General features: G+C 40.7%; 1 protein-coding gene across 2 annotated transcripts in view; it reads right to left on the bottom strand.

Annotated features, from left to right (window-relative positions):
• The window catches only part of LOC122804287 (retinol dehydrogenase 12-like), a 747,835-nt gene that overhangs the window by 219,563 nt on the left and 505,816 nt on the right, over positions 1-22,456 (bottom strand). The window contains exon 6 of one of the 2 annotated variants that reach the window (XM_044074066.1): positions 8,412-8,601. The exons of the other annotated variant lie outside the window; for it this stretch is intronic. Coding sequence (XP_043930001.1) covers positions 8,412-8,601 — 190 coding nt within the window. The remainder of the gene's footprint in view (positions 1-8,411; positions 8,602-22,456) is intronic. 2 annotated transcript variants of the gene reach the window in all.

Below are 22,456 nucleotides of genomic sequence, written 5' to 3'. Positions count from 1 at the left end.
TATTTCTTTTCAAATATCTTTGGTGCTGCTCTTTTTGTATGGATTAATTTTGCTTTCTCCTTTGCATAGATATTACACCATATTAAATATTTTTTTCTTTCCCATGTCCATATTTCTTCTTCATATGTCTCCTGATCTTCCTGTTTCTCCTTACTTTGGAGACTCGTTCCATCATGCTGTGATGTAACGTGTCTTGAACCTTCTACACCAAATCCTTCACTTCACAAACACTCCATAACTTCACCTTCTATTTTTTTAATGTCTACTTTACTAATCTTCTTTCTACATTTCCTCTTTGTGATATTTTTTACTGTGAAATTTTCCATATCTGGATGTCTTTGCCTGTATTTCTCTTCGAATATCTTTGGGGCTGCCTTCTTTCTATTGATTAATTTGGCTTTCATCTTTGCATAAATATTGCACCATAGCAAATCTCTCTCTCTCTCTCTCTCATGTCTATATTTTTTATACTTTTCAAAAATCTCTAGATTTTGTTGCTTATATTTTCGCACTTCCTCAGGTGCTTCTTTTTCCAAATAGATCAGTTTCTTGGTCTATATACTGTTTTTCACAAATCTGTTGTATTAATAAACACAAATTTTTATTTGGGGTTTCTGACAGTTTTTCTTGTGGAAGTATTTTCTTTCCTCTAATTTCTCTCTTTAATCTTTTTGTATATCTTGTCTCTGGAAATTCTGGGCTTTTTGCCTAATAGTAACAATACATAATTTCCTTCTTATCCTCAACAGTCCACTCTATCATCCTTAAGGCTCATCTTTGGCCTTATCAGGTTTTGTGATTTTTGTGGACTGCTAATTCCTTCTACAACAGGGGGGCCACCCCCCCCCCTGGTTCTGGCCCCATTGTAGGAATGTTTGTAAATTTTGAGGATTCTACACTGTCATTTTTTCCAGTCCTGGCACCAGTGCGCCTGCCAGGATTGGGCAGTTTTTTTTTATCCTGGGTCTTGTGCACCCAGCTATCTTTTTTAATTTTTGACCTACTTCTGTCCATGATATATGCTGTATAAATATGCTATATAAATACAGTCTATTGTGAAAAACAGGGTCCACCTCGTGAAGGTACTCGCCAAGACTTTAGGATGAGTTCAGATTCAGCAGTACTACTCTCCTTTGCTTGCTGGCTTATCCCTCCATTCGGGCCCCAAACTCTCCATTCGTACCCCCCATGTGATGAACAGGTTAATCTCCAAGGTCCCTTACCCTTGAAAGACCCTGACTGTATAAACCTCCGCAAATTCTTAAACTCCAGTAAATGACTAAATAGGTGGCTCGGAAGGTCTGCATGCATACTCAGTTCTCCAGGGACAGTCTTAAAGTGTGATAACCCTGCATATAGCCCCGTAGCAGAATTGTACCACTCCTCTAAAACAGCATTACAAATACATTCTTCCCAGTTTGATTAGGTTCACAGGTTTGTAGATTAGTACTAGGCTAACTGCCCTTGTGGGCTACTTTAAACTTAGCCAATTAACTCATGTGAGAATGAAACCCTGTACCATGTGTCTGTAAGGTAAACATCTTAACCATTATAGGTACCGCATTATCTACAGATTATCAAAAAAAGATTAGGAGAGGTTTTGGACTCTCTTCTTTACTTGGAGCTTGCATGGCAAGAAGCACTACCCAAAGCACTAAATGATTTAAGAAGAGTACCATTTTTTTGGTTCCACTCTCCCTGTACATTGGAGTTTTAAAGGTGGGCTTACCCATCCTTCCACTGAAACATCTGTAATCATAGCCTGTCGGTGGCTTGACTGCAGGGAGGGCATGGCCACACTGAGGTTGGTGGGGAGATACTGTTCCATGGTTTGGCAATAGTAGAACATCCATCAGTGAATGGTGACTTTGCAGCCATTGGTACCTTCAACGCAACTACAGCTCACTCCTGTGAAAGGCATGGTGAAGGTCACAGCCAATACTAACATTCAGAAATTGGAAGATGGCCTTAGCTTGGACCCCCTCCAATGTTTCTTCACCTAGGCTATCAAGGTTGATTTCTCAGGACATACGAGATTTGTTCAGAGATTACATCTCCTAGTTTATGGGCAAAATCCAAAGCCTGCAACCACTGGAGATCCAAAGCATGGGACACTTTCACAGAATTCCTCAACAGGGCCAACAAAAAACAGGCTTCTTCTGGCAAAGCCTCTACCACAGTTTGTGTGTGTTTGCTTTGTTAACTCAGACAGTCCAAAAGGGCTGGACCCATTTTTAGCAGAGGCCAACAGAGAAAGCAGCATACAGCCAGTAATATATTATACACACAGATACAAAGATAGAGATATTGGCAGTTACTTAACACACTACAATGGCTAGCACTTGTTAAACTCCTTGGGTGCAGAAGAGAGACTGGTCACTATCACTGTGTAATGAAAGCCACAAACACCCAAAGTGAACTACAGGAATGTGTAAACCCCTCCCACCCCACTAATACTAAAATGTATTCAGCACATACAGACACAGTGCAGGCAACCTGAAGCAGAATATGCACAATACCTTGGAGAGTTGCCTTCTACAACTTGATACTATAGAACACTTTTTTTTCACTCAAAGCAGTAAACCATTGTCAACAGCGCTAATCACTCCTACTCCAAACCAAATAAAATAATAAGACACTGTATAGGTGTTTTATTTATTGTGGCTTTAAAGTTTTTTTTGGAGTTCCTTATCGATGGTGGTTTTCTGGTTCCTGCACCTCTACAGTATCTTTACATTTTTTTTTCTTGCTGTCCTCTATGGACCAAAAGTTCTCCTCTCTAGTTACCCAAACAATCATGTTCTTTCTCCTGCAGGCCCTAGTGGTAAGGGTTGGGTTACTCTGGGAAAGATCATAAACTGCCGATGGACAGCATATTCACAAAGGTGTATCCTGTTATACAATATCTGATTCCCCTGTATTATCACTCATAAGTATGAAAAATGTTTGTGCCTGACTGAACATATTTTAGTCCTCAAAGCTTCGAGACTGGCACAAGGTCTAAGTGTCAAACATGCAAACTTCCATGAAAAAATGTTAACGCTGAGATCTAAAATGTGTAACCAGCAGAAAAGAACCAAGGAACATAGGCTGGGTGTGTTCTCCTTGTACAGAGTGCAACAGCATGCACTAACAAGAAGGTACACACCCCTAAGCTCAAGAATCACAAAGTAAAACAGATGAATTAAAGGAACCAGAGGATATATCAACATGTAAATCTAATAACATGGCAGGAGATGCCTTGTTCTCTAATGCAGTGGGAAAAAACTGGAACCAACTCCCTTACGACCTTACATCACTGTCTTCTTTTACACTTTTTAAGCACAATCTGAAACTCTATCTGAAAACCCATTGGTTATGTCCCTCTACAAATCCTGACTAATCCTATCCGCTCCCTTCTCTCTCTCTTGCTTTAGACCTTATATCTGCTCTGACTTTTGTCAATATCCACCTAATACCCATCCTTTACAAAGACATATCTCACCCTTTACAGCCAATTTAACTTGTATAGCCACGTCTTTTGTAAATACAGTAGAAAATACCTCATCTAATGCTTCCAACAAATTCTGTACAAACTGTGTGTTTTTTTTTTTTTTTTTGCAATTGCTCAAACTTTAACTATGTATCTGTACCACAACTTGTAACCTAAATTTATGTTGAAACTGTATATTTTTGAACTGTTGAAACTTTAAGTTTGTAGCTATATAAATAACCTTTACCTGAATAGATGTACTAATGTAACTTCCTGGAGCTTATTTCCCCGGGACTCTACTGAAAATGGACATGCATCCAGTTAGACCATCCCAGTCAACAAATGTAAAATAAATAAATATACCACAACTGTACACATACCACCAACTCTCAGCATCAAATCTCTGTATATACTTGTCCAGAAATCTAAAAAATTTGGGAACAGTTTCTTTAAGGCTGCCAATAATCTATACAAGGCAGGAAGGAAGGGTGGGGGCAGGTGTTAATCAAATCTAGTATATTTTCTGAGAAGGGTGGTGCAGTGGTTAAGATGGTCGCCTTACAGCAAGAAGTTTTCCAGTACGATTCTTGGCTGGGGTGCCTTCTGTGCAGAGTCTGCATGTCCTCCCTGCGTTTGTGTGAGTTTCCACTAGATACTCCAACATTCCAAAGATATGCGTCTGAAGCATTTCTCCCATGGCCTCCACTGAAATGACTATATCTAAAAAATTTATTTCATCCAAACATGAATTCACTTCAAATCTCAAACAGTTTGTGGTAGTGTGCAAGAATTCTACAAATGCAGTAAGTTCTTCCTTAGTTCCATTCTATAACAGGAAGACATCATCCTCAAATCTTTTAAAGAACACTAAATATTCATTTTATAACACATCTCTATTTCTGAGAATATGTACTGTTCTTCCCATCTAGCTAGAACTATGTTAGCAAAGGTGTTAGCTGTTGGCGTACTCAGAGAAGTGAATTCATCTTTGGATGAAATACATTTTTTGGATATACTCATTTCTAGAGATAATGTGTATTTTAATTCCAAAATTCATAGGAAAGATTTACAAGTTAGTAAGTATGTACACCCACAAAGCTTACACCCCAGGCATATTTTTAAAGGGGCAGTAAAAGGACAGCTTATGCAAGCTAGTAGACTTAGTACGAAAGATGCAATTTCTGAGCTGGAAATGAATGAGATGGCAGACTCTTTTAAAGAAAGGGGTTACAATGAAGTTATAGTACAACAAATGAAGGGAATGGTTACTGGGTTAAGGAATGATACAGTCAGACCGTATTTGAGTGGTAAGGCTGATAATGCTGTGGTGGAGAGAGCCAAACCAAACAGAACTATGGATAAATTGAATTATATGATGAAATATAATCAACACACAGGTCTTGTTAAGCAAATAATTAAAAAGAACTTGATTATACTTGCATCCAGTCAAGAAGTGGTTGATCTAGTAGGTGAGACACCACATTCTGTTTTTAAATGAGAAAATAATTTAAAGCAACATTTATGCTACAAGGATATAAGGACAGAGAATGTGCTATAAAAAAAAATAAATAAATAAATTTGGCACTACACCGTGTTATAACTGCATACATTGTGCAGATATTAATATGGACTTAAGCTTTATACACCCAATTAGTCAAAAGTTATTTGAATTTAGAGCTGCTGGAACATGCAACACAGAAAATGTGATTTATTTTGCTAACTGTGTATGCTGCCAATTTTTTTATATTGGTAAAACAAATAAACTAAAAGAGAGAATAAGTGCACACTGTTCTGACATTTGTAGAAATGTCCTTACAAATGCTTTGGCTAAGCATATAGCAACTGCAGGTGCTGAGCATAAATTCCGGTTTAGAATTTTGCAAGTTGTGTTTAAAAATAAAAATGGGGGCGATTTAATAAATAAAATGGAGTTGGCTGAATATAAATAGATTAATTTATCATTATAAATTATCATGCCAGGTCTGAATGTGAATAATAGTATAAAACCTATTTTAAAAGATACACATGACAGAATATAAGCCTCAATGAAGCTCAGTTTTTGGCACTTTAAGGATGTAATTGCTGCTATTATTAAGTTTGCACTTTGATTTGCTGTGCTGTTGTATATATGCTTGTGCTATGGCAGGACAATTTTATTAAACACTGAAGTCTTTTACTCGAAAGCTTTGTTCTGCTATTTATGCTATTTATGTCCTGAGCTATTAAACTATTTATCGAATGGTGGATTTGGACTGTTTTTTCCTGACTTTCCCAGTCAACAAATGTAAAATAAATAAATAAAAGACCAGTCAAAATGATCTACCATGAGGTTAAAGATTACTTTAAAATGATCTCCTAAATCTACATGCTGAAAAAATTGAGAAGGGGATAGTGAAACAGCATTCCATTTCCTAGAAACAAGTTTCTAAAATGAAACAATGCATTCTTTGTGTAAAAAGAATATCTGCAAACTTGCTGCAGTCAAATTCAAATGAAATGGAATGAATTTTAGGGACTCACCTACATTATATCTCAATTTGTTTTCAAGTTGTCGAAATATTCTACGCAGATATTCACTGTAGTGAAAGCAGTAAGATCTTGGAGCAGAGACAAACGTCCTCAGAATGCCCTCAAGAGGGTCATAGTCCGGTCTCTCTTCAGGAACACTGGTAGGGCCTTATCCAACAGGGAATCCCGGAAGCCTTGGTGCTGTGGACCACTTCTGCTGCTAGGGCGGTGTCTTCCATTTGAGCTCACCTTCTGCCTCTAGAGGAACGATTCCCATGCGAGTCTTGAAAAAGATCCTGGGATTTGCAAAACCACATTATTCTACCACACATTGATTCCTTGTGAAAGGTTTTTCAGGAGCTGAAAAATTTACACCCATGGCAGAGAAGGTCTTTCCATCTTGCTGACATCTGCAGTGTGTGTCCTTTACCTTGAGGCCAAACAAGGAAGGTCCATCAAAGGGCACATTGTTGAAAGAAGACTTAAAGGGCTTCATAAAATCACATATTTGCATTTAGGCATGTCTCCTAATGGCTATGCCTGAACCAAATGCCCATGAGGTGCCTTCCGCTGCACAGGAGATCAGCCTCATGGACACATTAGAAATGGACTGAAGTGTGGTCAGTTGCGAGAAGATTTTATTTTGGTACTTGGCATACATGGACTCAAAGAGACTTGATAAGCTCTTTGGTCAAATCTCTCTGTAATCTTGTAAAATGTGTCAGGTAATTCAGCGACCGGAGTTTAAAGCTTGCTGAAGCATTCACATGCTTACCAAATCTGTTCAAGGCCTTGGACTCCCCAGGGGATAGACAGAAGAACTCTGTTCTACCAAGTTATTTCTTGGTAGCTGCCACCATAATCATGGCATCAACCACGGCTCCTTTGCTCCAGTGCACCCTGTCTTTTGGTGGGGGGGGGGGGGCTAGAATTTTGTCAGGTCTTAAGGATGAGCTATACAGTAGCCAGCTCTTTCAACTCCTGGCAAGAAACAAGATCTATGAGTTCATCAGTCAGGGGAGTCACCCAAAAAGTAGACAGGCTTAACCCCAAAGTCTCCAGGAACACAGATTCCTTATGGGAGGGGGTATTGGACAGCCAACCATCTTTTCGTTTCAGAATCTCGCTCTAGGATGTCTCCAAAGGAGACATCTTCAGGTGGAGATCTGGGGGACTCCTCCCCTTCATCAAAATCAGTGTCCTCTATGAAAGATTCCTGAAGTATCTCCTTTTACATGTCCTCTTCCAAGAGACTTCCTCAGTGGGGTGGTCTGGAGAAGTATTAGAAGAGATGAAGATGTCCTGAGGGACCAACTAGAGACTATACTGGGCTGGCTGTCCCAGTGGAATGGATGGACAAGGCTGAGCAGAGAACTGGAGGAGGTAAAGTTGTCTGATCCAAGGGGGGTAGGGATGTCCTTTCTCTAAACAAAGAGAAGACCCTCTCCACAACCTCAAAGGCAAAACACCTAGGGAAAACAGAATTCTATGCCAAAGAAGCCAGTGAATCCCAAACCATCTGCTCCTGCATCCCCCCCCCAGCACTCCATCTGAGGAAGAAGTCAGAACAGAGCTATCCAATGCTGAAGCCCCTAAGGGGAGGAATGGCTGCAAAAGCTTCAGAGTTGATCTCAATGCCCCGGACCTGATTCCAACACTTCAACTCCAAAAGTCAGAAGAAAGGGGAGAAAAAAATTTTTGAGATAAAGGATAGAAAGAATGGAAGAATTACCAACAAGGTGAAAAAAGAAAATAGTACAAACAAAAAGGTAGCTAAAGAAAACCAGAAACTGTTAAAATGACATAAGAGAAATTGTAAGTAGGAGATTAAGACGCATATCTTTCTCAAATGTAACTCACTTAAAAAAAAAAAAAAAAAAAAAAAGGCTAAATAATACTCCAAAGCTCGACAGCGACAAGATCCACATCTGATGGTACATGGTGGTAAATTAAATATGAGGTATGTAACGTTGGCAAGGCATTATGGGTAAAGGGAGGAGCTCAAGAGTTTTAGATCTGAAGATCTGGTTTAAGCAACTGAGTCGGATCAGAGTCTCAGATCCAAACTCATCAGTTAAGGAATAAATGAAAAGGACATCAGATTTGTTGTTACTTTAAATATACATCTCCCAATACAAGTTAAAAGATGCAAACAAAAATCATATAGAAATCTTGGTACAGGAAAAAAAACTCCTATGCAAGCATTATTAAAATTGTATGTAGATATTTTACTAAACATTGAAAATAAAAGAGTGGCATTTAATGTTCTTTATAGCTGTAAAACAGATCACAGGAAAAATGGGCAATGTTTTACGTGTTAGCATACCCTGCGCTCCTAAACATTGATGGGCTTGTATCATAAAAAGCACAATGTATTCATCCCTCTAAAACAAGAATCTGAAAAAAGGCAAGACAAAATGCTTTTACATACTTGAAATATTTCCCAGAAATGGACTGCAGCTCTTCAGCCACTGCACAATATATACTTGTCTGGGCTCCCTCTGTGGGTGTTTTGAGAAAGAAAGGAGAAAGCTTCCAAACAAGGCTTAGCACAACTGAATGTCTAGTCAGCTCTGAGCGAACAGAACCAGGATGCAAAACATTTACGGTGACATTTGTTCCTATCAAATGAGAAACACACAAGATAAAAAAATATTAATCATGTTTCTCAGCAAAAACATTTGCAGAGAGGTACCACAATTCCATCCTAAATAAAGCAGGCACAAATCCTTTTCTTCAAATATAGCAGATTGTTGTCTCTTAAAGATTAAAGACAGCAACAAAACAAAAAGTAAAAAGTAAAACTCGATGCATGTGTGGGATAGGCTATGCTCCCCATACTCTCCTTAATTAAATATACCAGTTCCAAAACCACAGCACCTTAAACAAAGTTGTAATTTAATTAGCATAGGGCTTCTGCAAACTACTGTTTTACTGTACCAATTTTGGGAAAATTAAATTCATACTCTCTAGCAGATACTAGCGTTCCCTTACAAAGAACAAAAATGAACTTTCAACAGTAACATCTAATGATGGAATAAAGTACAGATACATGTGCAGTTAATATGTTTGCTGTTGTTTTTAGATGGTCCACTATGAATAGATACTTGGGAAACTCTTTTAGTGCCATCTCTCACTTCAACACCTGTTTGTTGGGTACAATGACTGGTCAACATCAGCATACCCATGCCTGGATAAGGAGCATATACTTCCTACTAGTGGCCATGTTTTTGTTTTATATATATATATATATATATATATATATATATATATATATATATATATATATATATATATATATATATGTTGATAGATCAAGAGCATGTTTGAGCGAATTCACTTTTGCGAAAGTGCATTTTATGGAAGGCAATCAAAGCTGCATTCCGAACATCTCCTTGGCAACATCATGCTCAATTAACTTTTCTTTCCTAGTTATTTCCTCCTACTATCTAGGTTCCATTATCAATTTTCTCCAGAAAATTCCAGCTCTCTTTTGCCTATATTTGGTACTCTTACTTGATATCACGACCAGTGGTAAAAACTCCTTTTTCCATTCCTGTGTTTGCATAATTTTCAGAATACTTTCTGCTACCTTCTGAATATAAATGCTTTGTACACTTTTTATTATTCTCTTAAAGAACCTGCCTTGAAAGTCCTGGTCTCACCTTATTTCTTGAACTTCACTCATTTCACCATCCTCCTCCTCCTCTTCCACTTTGATTTATAACCTTCTGCTTGTGTTAAGTATATCAGCTTTAATTGTATAGTTCTAAAATATCCATTCAAGTAAGGTAATCCTAACCCACCCTGTTCTAAGGGGAGGATCAGCTTATTCTATTTTAACTCTTGCCTTCTTCCCCTCAATAACTGTTTGAGAAATTTGTTTTGATCATCCACAACTTTTCCTTTGGTTGATAAAAATATGCCTGACCGTTATATAAAACTAAAGGAACTAAAATTAATTTCACTACTTCCATCTTACCCTCACCTATAAGTGCTTCCAGTTTCTCAGTTTTTGTATTACCTTTTGTTTAGTCTCTTCCCATATATCTTTAGCTGCCATAACAGAATCCAAGGTATGAAGTATCCTTTCTCCCACATTTTTAGGTTCTAGAAAAAACGATAGCAAGATTAATAGTTTGTCTTAACTAAACTCAGATGCCACTTTAGGCATAAATGAAGGATTGTTTCTCAAGGAACCCTATATTTGCGGAAAATGAGATAAAGTTGATTCACCATAAGAGTTTGCAACTCTACTCATAGGTTCATAGGTTGGTACTAGGCTATCAGCCCTAGGGCCTATACAAGCCTAGCCATAACAATTCCCTGGCTATTTCTTCCCACATTATTTACTTTCCTGGACCCCTGTCTAGCAGGGCGACTGACGTGATCCCTGGGGTGAATTTCCTTTCTCCCATCCAATTGTCAAGGTTCCTCTTGAAGAGGTCCAAAGAGGCACTCTGCTTGACATGTATGGGCAATCTATTCCAGAGTCTGGGGAGTCTCTGGGTCAGGAACCTATCCCTCCAGCATGTTTTGTTTATTGTGATGACAAGGTTTAGATCCCTGGAGCGTGTAGCTCTGAGGGATTGGGATTTCTTTAAGTGTAGCATGTCCAACAGCTCTGGGTTTGACATGGCCTTGTATGTTAAGCAGAGATCGCCTCTGAGTAGACGATATGCGACAGAGTATAGCTGGAGTTTTTAAGGCGGTCAGCGTAGGGCATCTGCTTTAGGCCTGTGATTCTTTTAGTGAGGTATTTCTGAGGCCTTTCCAGTTGTTGCAGATGTCTTGAGAGGTACATACCAAATGGAGCGTTGTATTCTATAATGGGTCTAATGAGGGATGAATACAGTGGGACAATGACCTCCTTTTTCTGGATGAAAAGCCCTTCGTGATGAGGTGTGCCACATAGAAGGATTTCCTGACTGTTGTGGCGATGTGGTTATCGAAGGTGAGACCACTGTCCACCTGTGTCCCTAAGTCTCTTATCACACTTTCTGTGTTTAGTGTACTGCCACCTATATGGTAATTCATGGATACATGTTTTTTTCCCAAAGGGGATAACAATACATTTCTTGGCACTGAGCTTGAGCCCATGGCTCTGGCACCAAGCATCTGTTTCTGTAAGGCCCTTTTGTAGAGTATACACATCATTTGGGGATTCAATAATGGCTCCCAGTTTGCAGTCATCTGCAAACTTTGTTAGCCAGAGTCCCTTAGTGTTGACCTGTACTTCAGAGAAGTAGATGCCAAACAAGAGCGGCCCCAGGACTGAACCCTGAGGTACTCCACTTGTCACTTGTCTGGAGCTGGATTTGGAGTCGGCTACTTTTACAGTGTGGGTTCTATCAGTAAGCCATTTAGCAACCCATTGGGTGACATACGGATTAAAGCCCAACTTAGTAAGTTTATCTATGACTCCAGAGTGGGGGATGGTGTCAAAGGCCTTGGCAAGGTCTAGATAGGCTGTGTGGACCACCTTACCCTTGTCCATGGCTCTGGAGACTGATTCAAAGAAGTCAATCAGGTTCAGGAGACAAGATCGGCCCTTCACAAACCCAAACTGGGTGGGGTCCAGTGTTTGAAGGTTGCCAATGTCTTTATTTATAAGTTCCATGATAATACGGTCCATGGCCTTGCAGATAAGGCTTGTCAGACTGATGGGACAGTAGTTTCCGGGATCCAAGGTGGATCCCCCCTTGTGGATTGGGATAACTGTAGCTCTGCGCCACTCAAGTGGGCACGAAACCTGAGGTGAGGCTATGATTAAACATGACACTTAGGTGAGGTGCCAATTCATATTGTAGTTCATGTAGTACACAGCCCGGGATGTCATCTGGTCCCACGGATGCTGTATTCTTGGCTTTAGAGAGTGCGTTTTGTACCTGTGTGGCCGTTATTACTGGAATTTGGCAATCTTCCGGTATTGAGATGGGCCATTTAGGGGGTGAGAGTGGGGTGAAGTTGGCACTGAATCGATCTGCCAGGATATTGGCAATATCCTTCGGATCAGTATATTTAATGCCATTCTGTTTTAGCTCAGAGCAGATCTGAGCATTGCCATTTAGATTCTTGACATAGTTATAGAATGCTTTGTGGTTGTCTTTGGAATCTTTGGCAATTTTATTTTCGTAACTAGCTTTGGAGGATTTTATGAGGCATCTCAGTTTCTTACTGAGGCTAGTAAGGGAGTTTTTTGCATCCTGGGATTTTCCTCTTTTCTGCAAAAGTTTCTTCCTTTTGTTGTAAAGTTTGTTTATGGCAGGGGACCACCAGATTGGCTTCCTTTTTTTGGATGAGAGCATTTTGGTTCTATTTGGGATGGCACGATTCATGCATGAGTGGGTGTGCTCTTCTTGCAGAGTTAAGTGCAATCAATAACATTGTTTTCCATGTTGAGAATCTCACGTTAGCCTGATGAGCTAGTTGAAATGGAGTAAGAGCTAGTTTTTCCAACACAAAATTAAGATCCCACTGAGAAGCTACTTGTGCATTCCAGAAGGCTTAGTATGCAACACCCCTTTCAAAAAATGTTTTCACATGGGATTTCATTGAAAAGGGAGGATCTATGGACAGACATGCTGAAACTACAAATGAACCTTGCTAGAGGAGTAAGACTGGTCAGAGGATAATACCTCCCATAAATGAAGAACCTGGAGAAACACTAGCCCTATAAGGGTGCTGGTTTCTGTCTTGGTACCAACTTGAAAATCATTTCCATTTGCTACCAAATTATTTTCTACTAGCAGGTTTTCTTGTGTCCTTTAATACCTGCTGCACATCTCTAGAAAATAGAATCTTAATACCTTTTAGGCACTCCAGAAAGTCAGTTGCAGTTTTTTGAGGTCAAGATGTATTAAATACCCCTTTTCCGGTGCGAGTAAATCTAGTCTGTGAGGACGCATGTGATAATTGCCCCTGGCTGATCCAAAAAGGAGGACAAACCACTGTTGCCTGGGTCAGAAGGGAGTCATCACAATGACCTTTAGACAGTCCTTCTGAATCTTCAGAACAATCCTGGATGTTAGTGGAAAAGGTGAAAAAACATATAGGATCATTCCAAGCCAAATAAAGGAAAGAGATCTGTCTTCCAGGTCTGTTGGCATGGAGTCTTGGAGGAGAATTTTGCCAACTGGCTGTAGTAAGCAGAAGAGAAAAGATCTTTTTTTATGTTTTCCCACAGCTGGATCAATTCCTGGAAGACCCCCTGATCCAATTTCCATTCATGAGAGTCTATCTTGGTTGTGCTCAGCTTGTCTGCCATACAATTTTACTCTGATGGTACTGTGATGAAAAGCTACATCCCAGACTACTATGGCTAGTCTGCAGGGGGGCGGGGGTAATACTTGTTATCCCTTGTTTGTTTATGTACCACATCGCAGTGGTGTTGTCTGTAAACACTAGTAATGGTCCTGAGGACCACAGATTATTTAGATTTGAGATGTGCCAACATCTGTGAGATTCATGTGTTTTGTTCTGTCTTCTATATTCCAAAGACCCTAAAATTTTATCTCTATAGACACTGCTCCCCCATAACTCTTAACCTCTTAGCACAAGCAATCTGGACAAAGGCCAAAACATAGTGACAAATTTTAAATGCTGCTTTTATAAGCTTAGAAAGCTGATAGAATAAAAGGTATTACTTTTAAACACGCATCTTCTGAAGAATATGAAGTCTGACTCCTGTCTTTATTTAGTGACTTCATTCATCAATAATTTCCCTGAAAACCACAAACTGTATGAGGATATAGGCTTAAATATGAGGCACAAATCTAGACAGTTAAGAGGTATGTACTCCCTAAGCAAAGTCTGAGGTTTATGTTGCGACAGCCTGTACTGGAGCAAGAAGGAAAAATGGTAGACCTGGATTTAGATAGAGTATGTTTCTATACCACTGGATTTCCCTATTTATAGGTTCATAGGTTCATAGGTTCATAGGTTAGTACTAAGCTAACTGCCCTTGCGAGCCATAAGCCAGCCCAGCATCCCTTGTAAGACTCAAACCCTACACCTTGTGCTTGCAAGGCAAACACCTTAACCATTAGGCCACCCTCCCAACCCTTAAACCCCAAAACTGGAATCTGGAATGTCAGGGAATGTTGTTGATGTGACCATACTGATTTTAAGAACCAGTTGATTGTTCTCATGTAGAATCTTACTAGAGGAATTCATCAGAATCACAGCAGCCATGAGACCCCAAATCCTAAGAAATTTCCTCACAGAAACTGTAGTGGAAAAACTCAGGAACAGATCTAGAAACAGATCTGTTTACTGTGGAAGAAAAGCTCTTTGAATTGCAGCATCTAAGAGACACTTCAGGACAACAAATTTTGTGAGAAGTCAAAACAAGGCTTTTGTGTTTTCCATGGGAACCTCAGTCTGTGTGGGAGATCCCTCACTCAGGTGAGAAACTTCTGACACTGTGAAAAAGACTCTGCAAGGATAAGAATGTTGTCTAAATAAAAAAAAAGTGAATATTGTGTAGTCTGCAGTAGGTTGTCACAGGAGCTAGACATTGTAAATACCCACGGAGCAGTGGATAAATCAAAGGGTAATGTAGAGAACTGCTAGTATGATCCAGGCATAGAAATGTCTGAAATGGGGATTTGCAGGAATGTGAAAATAGGCATCTTTTAAATTTAATGTCACCAGAAAACTCAAATGGGGAATTAGAGGTTGTAAGTTGTGAAGGGATAGCATTTTGAAATTGGGCACTATCATAAGCAAGTTTAAAAAGGAAAGATCCAAAACTGGCCTCCATGAATTGTATTGATCTGGCACCAGAAACATTCTTGAATAAAACCCTTCTCCTGGCTGAATAGACCATGATCAACCCCCTGAAAAAGAAAATGCTGAAGTACAGGAGGGAAAGGAAGAGTTTGGACAGGAGGATGATGGAAAAATCCCTTGAAAAGGAGGGAGACATTCCCCCTGCCACCTGTTACCTCCATGGACTACTTTCAAAATCCATCTGTCTGAAACAATCTGTTGCCAAAGAGAGAAATGAAGGTTCTGACTTTCTGGAAAGATTAAAGGTTTGTCAGGGTGAGAGAGGAGTCTTGTAGATAATCAGTCATTTAGACTTATTTTGTCTAGGGGTTCCTCTTTTTTTTGGGGGGGGGGCTCCCTGCCACTGATTTTTAATGTTGGCTTACCAGAAGCTTGTTCAGAATGGTTATTTTGTTTTTTGAAAAAGGTTGTAGGGATTGAATTAAACCCCTTGGTAAGCTTGGAGAAGGAAGGCTGAAAAATCTGAAAAATTCCTTGAATCAGATTACCTTTTCATCATACTTTAAGATTCCGTGCAGCACATGGTCCAAAAACTAACTCTGTCTAAGAAAGAGTTCAACATTTCAACTTTATATCCCCTAGAAGGTTGTGTGTGTGTGCAACCAAGCAAATCTTCTCATGCCACTGTCTTCTCTGACATTTCCACTGGCAACAGTCCTAGAAGTTACATCAGCAGAATTATAATCACATTCTGAACAACTAGCAGCCACTTGAGGCAAACAGGTAATTAAGTTATACAAATAAGCCATTTACCAAGAGGGGGAAAAAAGAAGTTATGTCTTACTGTAACGTTCCATCTGTGTCATTAATCTTCACTTATCCTTGACAGTGGGTTTGGTTCCAAACATCGGAACAGACTCAGCCATTTTTCTCAGCTTACGCCCTCCAACAACTCTCGAGCTAAGCTCCAACCATGATATACTCCTCGCAAGAATACCTTAAATTGAATTTGCATACAATAGTGACAGACAAGAAATAGCAGAAAAAAGACCATATCTGCATCATAAAATTGAAAATCCAATCTCAGGAAAGGATCTAATCCACCAAGAAGCCTAAGGACAGGGAGATGGAAGGTGGGTATGTCAAGGATAAGTGAAGATCAACACAGATGGAACATTATAGCAAGACAACTTCTTTATCTGATGTCAAGCTTCACCTAATCTTTGGCAGTGGGACAGAGTCCCCAGCAACCTAAATCTTGGGAGATCTCACAGAAGAATATACCCGAGGACCATCAATCTAAAGGATGCGTGTCCCCTAGAGACCAGATCCAGTTTGTAATGAGTAATAAACATATGTGGAGATGCCCATGTAGCTGCTGCACAAATATCATCTATAGAAGCTCCAGAATGGAAAACTGCAGACACGGCTACCATTCAAGTAGAATGTGCTTTAACAGGCCTTTGTAGTAGCAGATTCTTTTTGTAACACACAAAGGTAATACAGTCCCCCTTAGACATCTAGCCACGGTTACTTTAGAAATTGGTTTCCCAAAAGTAATTGAAGAAAAGGAAACAAACAACTGATCTGATTTTCTGAATTCATTTGTCCTGTGAAGGTAAAAACACAATTGCCTATGTACATCTAATAAATGTAGACAATATTCACTTTTATTTAAAATGTTGGGAAAGAAAACTGGGAGTTGTACAGTTTAGTTAAGGTTGGTTTCAGATACTATGTTTGGTAAAAAAAAGAAGGATTTGTATGCAAGGAGACCTGTCTTTATGAAATATTAGATAAGGAGGTTTGCAGGATAAGGCTTGTATCTCAGAAATCCTCCTTGCAGAAGTAACAGCTACCAGAAATAAAGTTTTCCACGGCAAAAACTTTAGATGGCAATTTGTAGAAGGTTCAAAAGGGGGATAAATTAGAGACTGGAGTACCAGATTCAAGTCCAAAGAGGGTTCTTTATATGGAGGTCTGAGCATTAAACATCTTTTCAGAAAGGCTTGCAAAGCTTGTGGGGCATCAGGGATGTATCATTTAAACCAGAATGAAAGTTAAAGATCGGAGCTAGATGCACTAGAATGTCGAGGCTGAAGGTCCTGCTTCAAAAAGCAATGTCAAGAACTCCAGGACTTGCAGCAGAGTAAGGGTCAATGTTAGTCTCCGATACCCATTTAGAAAATATAATTTCCTAGTCTCAGGCTTGTAGCAGGCCAGAACGATTCTTTTAACCGGGGAAGTGAGAAAGGAATGACAGTCATGGAAACAGGAGATGCCACAGTGAGCTTGAGGTTCTGAAGATTCAGATGAACCAGTCCATCCACATGGGACAATACATCTGGAGCTGTGTCCAGAGTCCAAGGTTTCCAAATTAGATGGGGCCAAAAAAAGGGAAACCATATCTGTTGAGGCCAGAATGGAGCAATGAGAATTATTCTGTTTTTGACCTATTGGCTTTCCCCAAAAATTAGGATATTAGAGGAGTCGGGGAAAATGCATAGAGTAGACGGGAGGGCCAATCATGTAGGAGAGCATCTCTCGGTGACTCCCCTGGATCAGGGCAAAGTAGATGCTGCACTTGATGTTTAGAGGTGATGCAAACAGGTCGCAGCAAGGCTGGTCCCAGTGGTGGAATACCTTTTCTGCTACCAATGGATTGAGGGACCACTCATGAGGTATTAGAATGCATCTGCTCAGTTTGCCTGCAATCACATTGGACCCCCCCCGCAGAATATGCATCGCTATTAGAAAGTGGTGGGATGAAATTGTCCATTGCCAAACTCTGAGAGCTACTCGACAGAGAGGATAAAATCTGGTTCCCCCCTTTGTTGACGTACCAGACTACTGACATGTAGTTTGTCTGAAATGCAATCATTCAAGGGAGAGGGTTTCTGGGAATGCTTGCAAAGCAAAAGCACTGCCCTCATCTCTAGAGCACTGATATGCAAGTTGGCCTCCACATGGGACCAAGCACCTTGGACTGTTTTTCCCAGATAATGTCCCCCCACCCTATCTGGGATGCATTTGTGGTCACTATGGCCTGGGGTTGAGGGGGAAGAAAAGATCTGCCTGCCAAAATCTCTTCGGAATGAAGCCACCAAGTCAGACCTCTCTTGCATAAATTGGTAATCATTACTGGGTAGGACACTGGTTGATTTTGTAAGGACCATTGGGATACCAGAAGCCATTAAAGAATCCTCATATGAAACCTTGCAAACGGAACCAGAGTGATGGAGGCTGCCATAGACCCTAGTGCTTGTAACAGGTCTTGCCGAAACTTTCTTGCTTCGAATAATTTGACTGATCTGCGATCTTATTCTCTACAGTCTTTCCAAAGGAAAGAAGGCAATGTTTGTGTGCATGTGTTCAGCATTGCTCCTATGAATTCTAATTGTTGAGTTGGCTGTAGGTGTGATTTTTTCATAGTTTAAAGTGATTCCCAGTGAGAAGCAAGTCTGAATGACATACTCTCTTGCCTGTAATAGTAGACACCTGGTGGAAGCAGGGAGGAGCCAGGCGTCAAGATATGGAAACACGTGGAATCCTCACAGTCTGAAGTGAGCTGCTACCACTGCCATGCATTTGGTAATGACGGACTCCCAGCCAGAAACGTAGGAATCTTCTGGAGCACCATCCATCTTTATGTGATAATATGCATCCTGAAGATCTGTTGAGCACATCCAATCATATTTCCCTAACAAGGGGAGTATAGCATGTACTGTGACCATCCAGAATTTGGACTGTTGAACAGATGTGTTCAACTGGCTGATATCCAAAATTGGTCTCCAGTCCCCATTTTCTTTGGCACTAAAGAACCGTGAGTAATATCTGGATCGTGTCTGGTATGGTGAGACTGCCAGGATGACTCTCTCTTGATAAGCAGTTTTTGAATTTCTAAGACTGCTGCATTCCTGTGACTGGGTGGGACTTCTGGGATTCTTTTCAATTTCTTGAGCTGCTCTAAGAAAGGGATATTGTAACCTCTGGTTATAATCCTCTGCACCTAATTGTCCCACGTTATCTGTAGCCAGGCAGTTTGGTGCAAGGATAATCATCCCCCGACTGCCTCCAGAGGACGCCAATCGGGCATCTTTTCGGGAGCGCTGATAGGAGTTACCAGGAAAAGACTCTGGAACCCTGGTTCTTCAGGCCACTTCTGCCTTGTGAATGGCTTCTTCCATTATTACTTCTCCCTCTGCTCAAGGGAAAGTCGTTGCCATGTGAGTCCTGGAAAGGCCCCTGGGATGACTTCTCCCACTTTTCTGGTTACTGGAGTAAGGCTGTTATGGAGTGGAGAAGCATACACCCATGGCAGAAAGAGTCTTTCCATCTTTCTCACATCTGGCTAGAGTGTCTTTAACTTTGGGACCAAAAAAAAGAGATGTTCTGTCAAAGGAAGCACTGACGAAAGAAGACTTAAATGGCTTAGCGAAGTCACATAAGCACATCCAGGCATAACGTCTAATGGCTATGCCTAAACCTGCTGTCCTCGTTATCCCATCGGCAGCATGAGAAATCAGCCTCATGGACGAACTGGAAATGGAATCTAGGGTTGCTAGCTGAGAAGTTGCTTTGTCTTGGATGTCCTCAGCTACTGCTCCTTTGAGAGTATCTGAAAGCTCTGTTATCAGACCCTGTTAAAGTGTTTTGAAATGTGCCATGTAATTCAAGAACCTTAGTGCTAAGGTCGATAAAGTGTATAACTGCTTCCCAAATCTATCCATCATCTTAGACTCCTTATTAGAAGGATGGATAATAGGACTTTTGTCAGCAAGTTCCATCTTAGTGGTTGCCGCTATCACCATCGGATCTACCAATATTCCCTTCGCCAATGTTGCTGATCCTGAGGGGCTGATAAGATGTGGTCTGGTCTCTTTACAATTGGCTCAATAGAGTCTAGTATTTTCCATGCCCGCTGAGCAATCAATTTAATGACATCATCAGCAGGCAGAGAGATCCAAGAGGTAGACAGTCAGGCACGAAAAGCTTCCAGGTATACAGATTCTTCTAAGGATGGTTAGAGGGAATTCCAGCCACCCCTCGGTTTTAGGATTTTTTGGAGACATCCTCCAGGGGTGACTTTGAGGAGCCTTCTCCTTTCTTGAAATCAGTATCTTCAGTGTAAGACTCTTCAGGGGAGTCTAAGTGCTTCCTCTTGCACTTTCTTTTCATGGGTACCTCATTAGTGGGATGGGCCAGGGAGGTATCTGAAGAGGACATAACCACAGTGGTTAAATCCTGAGTCTTCTGTGCCCGCTGTCAAAGGGTAGAGACTGAAGGAAGCTTCGGTCAAGGGGAAGGACAAGATGTCTGCTCCGACAAGGGAGGCATAGACTGATTGCCTGCAATGACCAAGGCCCTCTCCATGGCCTGGAAGGCAGCCACCCTCCCCGTAGAGGGATGGGAGCCTGGAATCAAAATACACTCCTTCAGTACCGTGGTCCCACCCTGCACCAAGGAAGCCACTTCCAAAGCCGAAGCCAGCATCGAGCTTACATGTGTCAATGCACTAAGGGGCACGGATGGCTCTGAAAAAACCAGAGTGGAACCATACCCCCTGGAACCGGCAACAAAGCTTCGACCCCAGGAGGTCTCCAGGTCCAACAACCCAAAGAACTCAAGGCCGTTATCGATGATGGAGCAAAAGCTCTGACCGGCACTGAAACAGTCGAGGCCGGAATGGTCGGTACCAAGAACTCCAAAGACTTAGCTGGAGTCGGAGGAGGAACAGAACCTAGTGTGGGAAATGGTAAGGTTCTAGAGCTACGAATGCTAGGAACCAAAGAAGGTGGTAATCCTCTCCTCGTCATGACCTGGTCCACCAATCTCATGTTATCAGATTCAGTAAAGCGCTTAGTGGATCGGACTGAGGAAACTGCAGGATACCTGGGAGAAGGTCTATCTAGAAAGGGACTGGGCGGCTGGTCAAAAAAGGGGTCTATGGATGGCAAATACCTCATTTGGGGCCTGTCCTTGAAGAAAAACTCCTTCTGTTCCAAGGCAGAGGGAACCGAGGGTTTAGACGGCAATGAAGTGGGGGAGTCCAAAACAGTAGCCGTCGCCAATGTAGTTAGTGCAGAGACCAGCACCAATGGCATCGAAGGTTCGATTTGTTTTCCCACTGGAAGCTGTGATGATCAAAGTATATATATTCGTGAGCTGTGGTGGTCAGCGCTTATCTCTCTGTTATTTTAAATAAACATAGTGTATATATTCGTGGGCTGTGGTGGTCTGGCCAATTTTTATACTCTGGATACTTGCTCTTATGACAGTGACCTTTACCAGTATTTGGAACCTTCTTTTTGTTTTTGTCTTTATCCGAGGAAGCTACTGGAACTGTGGAAATTTCTGACATTTTAGTAGGCGTTTCTGATGAAACGGACGATATCGAATGGCTCCTCTTCTTAGATTTTTCAAGTTTACTGGAAGGAGAAGAAGGAGAACTGACATCTGTCATAGATTTTGATGCAGATAAGGCCTTGTCAAAGTCACATTTTAGTAGTCCTTTCAAAATGATCTTATTTTTACTGTCTATTGAGCCCGAAGACTAAAACTGTGGCAAAGCACACAGTCTTCTTGGAGGTGCATAGCACCCAAACAGTAGACACAAAGAGAGTGTCCATCTGAATTTGAGAGTTTTCTGTCGCACTTCTGGCATCTTTTGAAACGAGAAGTGCCTTTAGATTTGTCCATGTTCACAAGCTCATGCTCACTCACGCATGCAAAAACACGGTTGAGGACTCAGAAAAGAGTTTGTAAATAAAGAATATATATACACACACACACATATATATATATATATATATATATATATATATATATATATATATATATATATATATATATATACATATATTTAGAGAGAGAGAGAGCTAAAAACAAAGGGAGAAAAATCTACCAACAATGGCAGTTAAGAAATACCAGTCAAGCAAGGTAAAGAAGTACCACCAGCAATGGTACGTTAGGTTTACCAATTTGGTAGAAAAGGAAGAGAGGATAAAATTCTAATAACAGACGGCAAAGAGGAGCTGGGTAGTAGAGTAAGAAAGTATAAGAAACTTGCAGTTTTTTTTTTTTTTGAATAAAGGCTGTTGCTCAAGAGCTCTGAGGAGAAAGCGCATTTGGCACTAGAAAGTGGCAAAAAAAGATCTGAGGTACTCCTGCGAGGAGCATCATGGGTAGAGCTTACCTCAAGAGTTTTTGGAGGGCGCGAGCTGAGAAAACCGGTAGAGTCAGTTCCAAGGTTCAGAACTGAGCCCATTGTCAAAGATTAGGCGAAGATTGACAACATCAGATCAGATGTTAACAATATTCCTTATGTTCTCAAAAGAGGCAAACATGAATTTTAATGTAGGAACTTTGACAGCTGAGAATTCTGAAAATAAAAGTGTTGCAGAAGAATACACTTTTTCCCAAATCTGCCAAAACCCATCCCATCCTTGTCAGAAGAGGGATTGGTGTTAGGTTCATAGTCAAGTACTAGGCTAGCTGCCCTTGTGGACCATTTTAAGCCTGGCCAATTTCACTTTCAAAGGTGAGAATCAAACCCTGTACCTTAACCATTACTCCAGCCCTCAACCCTTTTATGCCAACCACCAACCTCTCTTTACTAGATATTTAGCAGCAGTTGGGTTCACTTACAGCAAAAATACTTGGATCTGACTCTGGAATGAGTATCTACAACATATAAAACTGAGAAACATTATATCTGCTTTCTTGGGAGCAGCAGGCTGGCTG

Source organism: Protopterus annectens, chromosome 6.part0 (genome assembly GCF_019279795.1).
Source record: "Protopterus annectens isolate FY-2018-M chromosome 6.part0, PAN1.0, whole genome shotgun sequence".
In the NCBI taxonomy this organism is placed as follows: domain Eukaryota; kingdom Metazoa; phylum Chordata; order Ceratodontiformes; family Protopteridae; genus Protopterus; species Protopterus annectens.
The sequence above is the reverse complement of the archived record's forward strand: the minus strand, read 5'-3'. Positions and strand labels throughout refer to the sequence as shown.